The sequence below is a fragment of the Accipiter gentilis genome, chromosome Z (genome assembly GCF_929443795.1).
Source record: "Accipiter gentilis chromosome Z, bAccGen1.1, whole genome shotgun sequence".
Classification (NCBI taxonomy): Eukaryota; Metazoa; Chordata; class Aves; order Accipitriformes; family Accipitridae; genus Astur; species Astur gentilis.
This window is the reverse complement of record NC_064919.1, coordinates 66,585,573-66,593,958: the sequence shown is the minus strand read 5'-3', so window position 1 is coordinate 66,593,958 and position 8,386 is coordinate 66,585,573. Positions and strand designations below refer to the sequence as shown.

Here is an 8,386-nt window from a genome sequence, read left to right as displayed (position 1 = left end):
AGGCTAAGACCTGTAACTAATACAAAGCAAGTGTCCTGTTAAATAAATGCTTTGCAGTCAATAGAAAAGAAAAATGCCCAGTATCTTTCAAATGTGGCTGCTAAGAAGAGCAAAAAAAAAAAAGTTTTAATAACCCCCCCTTTCTCTGCCCCCCCACATTAATCTATTCTGTATTAAACAAAGGCATATTATTTTTGTTGCTGAATAAATTAGCCCATTCTTGTTTAAACATGTTACTCTAGATTACAAACATATGGCTGTAAAAATAATTGGTTGGACTGATTTAAACTGCTGATTTTAATCTCCAATTTGGCATGAGGAAATTTCCTATAAAACCTGTTTAGGATTGCAGATGCATCTCTGTCCCATAGCTGCAAGAAAAGGGTGCATTGGTAATCTTCCAAGTGTAGAGACCTCAGTGACTGAAAGTCACTAAGTTAAGCTAAAATGCTTAACTAAAAATATCCTGGTTTCTTCCTACCTTAATTTGAAAGCAAATGGTGATAAAATGAAAATTAAGACAAAGCTGTATGCCTATGCAATTAAAAAGTTCTTTCATATGTAAATAGAAAACTGCCTTAATAGTCCCAAATATTTTTTTCCAGTCTCTTGGGCTTGGTGGAATTTGGCAGGATTGGGAGTGGTTAAGGGTTGCCAGCATGGAGGATGACATTGGTTAGCTGTCATCTGGGCAGAATGTGTGGGCTGGTGGACAAGGCTGACTACACAGCACACAGATATGATTAGAAGGGTGAAGTTGTGTGGAATAGTTATGCACCTGCCTGAATTCCTGGCCACTCAGTCATCCCATTATATTCTCCATTCCCACTGTTTTTACAAAATAGACTAAAAGAAAACAAAAACAAGGGGAGGATGGAAGAAGGCATGCTCATTTCATAACTCAGCTTTAACCACACCAAAGGACTTTATTGATATGGTTTACATAATTTCGTTTAGTTGGGTATTATAAACATTAACTGCTGTCCACTAAAACCAACACACTGCCTTCAAGAACATCTCTGAGGTGTCAAAACCTCAGCAGAGATCTTAGTGACTAAGCACATGGCCAATACTCAAGCTCTCTTTCTTTATGGACTACTTTAACCATCTTAGTTCCTATGTTTTATGTGCCAAAAATACATGCCTGGACAGTTCCCATGGTTTAACTGATATGCCCATAACTGGACTATGTATCGCAAACTTTACTTGTACTAAGCTAACAATAGGCTTACCCATTCATTGTGGCAGATCCTAGGCCAATGTGCACTGAAGAGCTTACCATTCTCAACTGTATGCATTAGACTTTTACCTGCATTAAAAAATGAAGTAGGAAAAAACCCCAAGAACTATCCTCCAATGGTGCCAAAGCAGTAGTATTTAAAATATATTTATATCTTGTGTGCATATATATATGTGTGTGTGTGTATACATATATATCTCTGTATCTCCATTCAAGGTAGGATAAGGACTGTAACACAAGGGTAAACATAAAGGAAAAAAAACCCCAGTCAATTCTATTGATGTCAAATCTAAGAGGTTTTCAGCTTTACAGTGAGAGGGGTCTTAAATTCTGGGCCCTAAGCTGACTGAGCATATAAGAAACTCATTCTTGATGAAAAAAACCCCCTCACAGATGTCTTGTACAGTGAGAAGCCTGGCCTGACTACAAATTCAAACAATGCAAAAGAGAAACCACCAACCCAACAAAAACCAAAAGAAGCAGTAAACAAATCCCTGCATTTTTAGTCTTGTCAGCCTGCGTGTGAAAGTACGTATACTGGGGACACAGAAAAGGGCAAAGGGAGTTAACCACATGGTGTTAACTCGTTCTTCCCAATACTTGGGAATTAACCATATTTAAATTCTCAAGTGCTAATGCTTTCTTCTAGGTCTGTGTACAGGAGGGAAAAAAGAACCAGGTTTTTGCTTGGATGTCTCAATACCAGATTCCTTCTGAGCATCATAACTTATACATAATCAAGAGTCCTATCCTACTGTCTCTACAGAACTCAACTTTCACTCAAGTTGAAGGAGGCTTGTCTTATGCTCTCTGGATTTCTTCACCTAGGCTGGTTCAGACTAACTCCCACCTCCATTGTTTCCTTAGGCTAGAAGGGAAAGGAAATTCTTTGATCTCTTACAAGAACAAATAAATTATTTTCCCTCTTTTGGTACCTGCTGTATCAAGCTGAAATAAAAATCTCTGCCTTGGCAGGCAAAGCAAGTCTTCTAAGCAACAGTCAATACCCAGAATAGCCTGAAAAGATGAAAGCACTTCTCTACATATTCTGATGCAGAGTATGACTACTAAATCCCAGTACCACTACTGCGATAAAGGTGCAGTCCATTCCAGTTAAAACTCTCTTTAAACTCTTAACTTTCTTACTGTTTTTAACAGGAACTTAGAATCCAGCTATCAGCTAGTTGCGTTTCAAGTGCATAACTTTATTTCAACATGAATACAGCACCCCTTTTGACACCTGATGGGATTTTCAAATGTGCTTTCTTCCTGATTGACATTAAGGATGGGAAGTGCAATTAAGTCTATACCACCCCACTTGCTGCATTTCTGATTCTGAAAAAGCTCTGATACTATAAAAACAGATGGTATAAGCACAGAAACAGAACAGGCATAAATTAAGGGGAAGACTCAGATTTAATTGTCACATTTAACTTACACACAAGCAAGAAATGCACAGTTGCAACTGACACTGTTGGCTTAGTACTTGGTTCTTTCCAGTGAAAAGTAATACAACATACCATCCTTTAAAATTTTTTGTTTTGAAGTTACCAAAACTCTAATTAGTAATTAAGTACAGCCACCATAAGAATGCAGTAGAAATAAAATAAAAATAATCTTTTTTTTCTAGGAAAAAAATAATTACCACATCTACAGAAAACTAGAAGTACTGAAGGAAATCGTAACAAATATGCCACTATCCAAAGTAGAATTTCCACAGAAACTGGTGTTTGAGATACTGGCTAGTACCAAGAGGTTTAAAAACTCACGAACTAAACACCACCTAACAGCTACTGCCATTATATGGAAGGCTTGCAGGTGCTGGATTGTACAATGTCCTGGATTCTTGCCCAGATGAGAGACAGATGTTTTTAATTTCCCTCACCAGAAACACCTGTCCTTCCAGCAGAGAACAACAGTCAAGAGGGATAATAATGACATCATCAACCAGAAGAGAATTTGGAAAGATTCCTGTATAGAAGATACTAGCTGTTAGTAGGAGCAATAAGCCCCCAAGGCAACTAATTTCTATTTTCAACTGTTTGGGACAGCTTCAGACACTCAACCAAAAGGTGTCTGGGTGGACAGCTACTCAGGCAAATAATCCCCAGCCCACCTCTTCCTGAGCTGAACCCCTCATTGTGTATTCATGGTGCAACTTAGCAAAACGGATATCAAAAAGTTATCTAGCAAGAGCATGAAAATGAGCCCCATAGAAGTATAAAGGAAAGTTTCCGCATTTCCAAATGGATCCCTATTCAGGGTTCTGCCTGGAAGAATTCCATGGGATATGGCCCTGATGAGAAGGAGGGTCAAGGAAAGCTGGTTGAGTTTCAAGGATGGTCCATCTCCACATGCAGGAAATACAGCTAAGGTGGAGGGATGTCTGCATGCATGAAAAAGGAGCTCCTGACAAAATTAAAGATGCAAAAAGGAAGCATACAAGAGGTGGAAACAGGGAAGAATACAGAGAAACTGTCTTAGCACGCACAGATAATGGTTATGAAAGCCAAAACCCATCTGGAGTTAAATCTGGTGAGGAATATGAAAAGCAAAACTAAAATCTACAGGTATATCAGTAGCAAAAGGAAGATTAGGGAAAATGTGGGCCCATTGCTAAATAGGGCAGGGGAACTGGGGACAAAGGACACAGAAAAGGTTGAGGTACTCAATGCTGCTTCACCATGGTCTTTAGTGGTAAGACTGGACTTCAGCAACCCCACATCCCTGAGAACACTAGAAAGCCTGGAGCAAAGAAGGCATACCGTTGGTGAAGGAGGATGAGTTAGGGAACACTTACACAAGCTGGACACACACAAATCCATGGTACTTGACTGGATGCACCCACAACTGGCTGATGTCACTGCAAGACCACACTCAATTGTCTTGGAAAGGTCATGGTGAGCAGGAGAGGTTTATGAGGATTAGAAGAAAGCCAAGGTCACCCATGTCTTCAAGAAGAAAGATCCAGAAAATACAGGTCAGCCAACCTCACTTCCATCTCTGGGAAGGTGATGGAGCAAGTAATCCTGGAAACCACTTCCAGACACATAAAGGACAAGAAGGTAGCAGTCAGCATAGATTTATGAAGGAAAGATCATGCCTGACCAACCCAATAGTCTTCTGCAACATGGTATGTTGCTTGGTGGATGAGTGGAGAACAGTGGTTGATGTCTATCTTTACTTTAGCAAGGCTCCTGACATCTTCCAAAACACTCTTATAGATAAGCTGATAAATTACAGACTAGATAAGTGGACAGTGAGGTCAAAAACTGGCTGAAGGGCCATGCCCAGAGGGTTGCAATCAGTGGCACAAAGTCCAGTTGGAGGCCAGCCACTAGTGGTGTAGCCCAGGGGTCAGTACTGGATCCAGTCCCATTGAACATCTTCATTAATGACCCTGATGATAGAATAGAATGTGCCTTCAGCAAGTTTGCAGATGATACAAGACCAGGAGAAGTGCTTGATACACCAGATGGTTGTGCTGCCAGCATTCAAAGGGACCTCAACAGACTGGAGAAATAGGCAAACAGAAATCTCATAATGTTCCATAAAGGCAAATGTCAAATGCTGCACCCAGGGAGGAAAAAGCCCAGGGACCAGAAGAGGCCAGGGACTAACCTGCTGGAAAGCAACTTTGTGGAAAAGGACCCAGCACTCCTGGTGGACACTAAAGTGACTACAAGCCAGCAATGTGCCCTTGCAGCAAAGGTGGCCAACAGCATCTTGGGTTGCATTAGGAAGAGTGCTGTCAGCAGTTTGAGGGAGGTGATTCTTCCTATGAGGAGAGGCTGAAAGAGCTCAGACTGTTCTGCCTGGAGAAGAAATGGCTCACCAATGCATAGAAATATCTGATGGAGCCAGAGAAAGAGACAGAAAAGAAGAGGAAGTCAGACTCTTCTCAGCAGTATTCAACAACAGAGCAAGATGCAATGGGTGCAAATTGAAATGCAAAAACTTCCATTTAATTCTAAGAAGAAACTTTACTCTAAGACTGTTCAAACACTGGAACAGGTTTGTAGGCTGTAGAGATACTCAAAGCCCGACTGGACACAAGCCTGAGCAACCTGCTTTAGGTGACCGTGTTTTAACCAGGGAGGTTGGACTAGATTATCTCCAGTGGTCCCTTCCAATGTCAGTGATGGTGTACTCAAAGCACAGGAAAAAAACCTCATGAGAAAGGCCATTCCAAAAACCAGGAGAATTAATACAACATTCTTATTGATGGGTTTAATTGTTATGATTTCCTACCTTTTTAAATAAATGTAATTTTTCCACCTCTCCCATTTTATATAACGTTCCCAGACCACCATAGGGCTGGTGGCTTTTTGATTGTTTTAAAATCAACACCATTTATAGTCACATTACAGATAACTGAAAACTGATTGAAAAAAAATAATGCATTTACTCTTGGATAACTAGCTCTATGATTTACTGAGCACATTTTTAGAAATTCAAATACCAAATACAGGCACTGTAGTTGGCATATAGAAATGATATGCACAATTATAACATGCAAAAAAGTCATCCTCTTCAAGAGAAAAATCAGAATGTGTAATCTTTCTTCAAATTTGTTCCCCAGTTTTTCCAATTCTAGAAGGAATAGCCACCATTGGTAATGAAAACTATCATTTGAAAAAAAAATTAAAAATTCTCTGCTGTATTCCTGTAAAGTAAGAGTGTCAGGCTGGCCCTTAACTTCAGCTGAAACTTCTGGAAGTCTTCCATCCTGCAGCTATCCACTTAATAGTGGGTCTCTCCCCACTATATGCACTACATATGAAGCTTGTTTAATCACAACATTCCCCTGATATGCCCACTCCTCGCTTTGTATCATTTTACAATACTAGACTCTAGATTGATATAGAAACAGACAGCCTGCATCTTGTATAAATACTGAAATACAGAAGCACAGTGAGTTAATTCTAAGATGCATACTAATCATAGAAATAATACACACTATACAAAGATTAAATTATCATCTTGAATTTATTTGTACAATACTTTTTCATTTTGTCTGAATTTGTGGTCTTAATATCTACTCTGCTTTGGAAGGAATTTTTCCTTTATGGAGCTGCATCTAAATCTGATGGGAACCTCTAATGTGGCTTTCAGCTTGGTGACTACACTATATCTGAAGCACAAATTAGTGATTGAGATGACACAATAAACCCACGAAGCTCCTTCCTTTCAAAACACAGCAAGCATTAGGACTATAAATTCAGATGAAAACAGTTTTGAAGCACTACATTAATATTTCTAACTTGAAATGCGATCCAGTCTTTGCCTTGTACTGTACCTCATGCTGTTTCTGTCCAGGAGTTCTTCACACTGGCTAGGGAAGTGTGAGAGATTCATATGTAGAAGATTGAGCTTAAAAACCTGCTAAGAGGAGCAACAAAACCTCTCATTAAACTTGTTTCTACTCCTAACTTTCTGGGAGAGATTCAGATACTAGTTGATGAGGTCACCATATAAATGCTTGAATGGAAGATCCCAGCTATACCTCCTTCTGAACCAAAGACTGCATTTATGGAGAAACTTATGCAAAACTGAAAATGGAAAAGAACAGGCACAAAATCCTGTTGACTCTCATGGCACATAAGCCCTTGAAAATGGACACAGTCTGCACCATCTAGACATTGATAAAAGTAAGCTGGAAGTATTCCTGAGCTCGTCCTCCTTCAGGCAAAATCCTCTGTATTGTGTCTCTTGGAAACGAAGGGATTATCTCCTTATGTATTAGTGATACCAGAAACAATGCAGTATTAACTGGTCCCAAGAGCTTTTGTTTTTCCTTTATGAGCTGTTCAACACTGAATAAAGTATACCAATGCATAAGGATAAGTATAGAAGTCAGTAAGTATGAAAAAGTAATCCTTTAGATTTAACTGTAACAGTAAAGAAAGAACACAGAGAACAGTGGAAAATTATTTCTGAAAGACCTTGCTCTAACAGAACCGTACGAAAAATCCAGTCGTAATACATCTGACAATATCCAATTCTGTAGATAAATTCTGTGAATGCAGTGCTTGAACATCAATTTTATATCAGCACATAATTGAAATTCAGCCTTCATCATCGCTGCTGCTCCATGCGTCTTCATATGCTGGATTTAAATGTTGTTGAGGCAGAGACTAAAGAAAATAAAAATTCTCTCAGTGGTTTGCTTAATTGAAAATACTAAAATCAAATAAGGCCAATGCTAAAGGCATTTCTTAAATTACTATATGTAGACAAACTATTGTGTCTCTCATGGGTACTGCATTTTTTTTAACCACTTCTTTGGCCATTCTGCTGATTAGAGACAGACGATAAATTATGAAAAGAAATAGTACTCTATTTAATTCCAGTTTCAACAAAAAATATCTGGAGCACTAATGGGAAGTTTCATAAATATCTGGTATGAAATATAACAGATATTACTGTCTTTTGTTTGTGTCATTGGTTTTAAGTCATAATTTCCTGAGCACTACTGTCTCAAGAAGTAGTCCTGGCCTCTATCCACATCCAACAACTATTCCTCACCTCAGCCCCGCTACGGTCAAGCTAAAGGGTTTGTGCAGCTATGCAGTGGACTGAATCACAGTGACTCAGGATAAAATTCTTTTCTTGTTTACTTCTATCCTGGGTTCAGATTCTGGTCATAAAGGCACTCAAATGGCTGTTCTAGCACATCAGAGGTAGTGGGAACTAGTGGCCTGTGGAGAACAGAACTGCTTCTTTCAGAGGCAGTGCTAATCTACAACATTTGCAAACAGCATATGCAGCTTAACAGATTTCAAAACAATGGCACATATTACATACCTCCACCATGTCAAATTTAAAGGGGCAGTTCTAATCAGAGCTGGGTAAATAATCTTTTTGCTGTGGGTTTGTTTTTGCTTTTCAGACTAAGAAAAAACAATTCACACACATCAAAATTCTCAGTTACGGCTAAAATTTTAATTTCAGGTCAACTGAACACATTTTGGGTTTAGGGTATCTAACCTTTGAGACTACTTTTTTCTTCTTTGCTTAAGTGTAGGATAGTTTTGAAATAAGTTGTCTTACAAAGCAAAGCAAATGTTACAGAAATTTTATGCTTCTTATTTCCTCATCCAAAATGCAACATTCAAAAAATCTAAAAAAGTGGAATTTTTGTAT

The 8,386-nt window shown here is 38.9% G+C and overlaps 1 protein-coding gene across 9 annotated transcripts in view; it reads right to left on the bottom strand.

Moving 5' to 3' along the window:
- Positions 1-6,210: 6,210 nt before the first annotated feature.
- The window catches only part of ERCC8 (ERCC excision repair 8, CSA ubiquitin ligase complex subunit), a 30,931-nt gene continuing 28,755 nt past the window's right edge, over positions 6,211-8,386 (bottom strand). For 5 of the 9 annotated variants that reach the window (XM_049795381.1, XM_049795382.1, XM_049795376.1 and 2 more), the window contains one exon: positions 6,211-7,377. In XM_049795381.1, the coding sequence (XP_049651338.1) occupies positions 7,309-7,377 (69 nt within the window). In that variant the 3' untranslated portion in view covers positions 6,211-7,308. Of the gene's footprint in view, positions 7,378-7,768; positions 7,942-8,386 lie in introns of all 9 variants that reach the window. The other 4 variants (XR_007505089.1, XR_007505088.1, XR_007505087.1 and 1 more) reach the window with 1 other exon arrangement.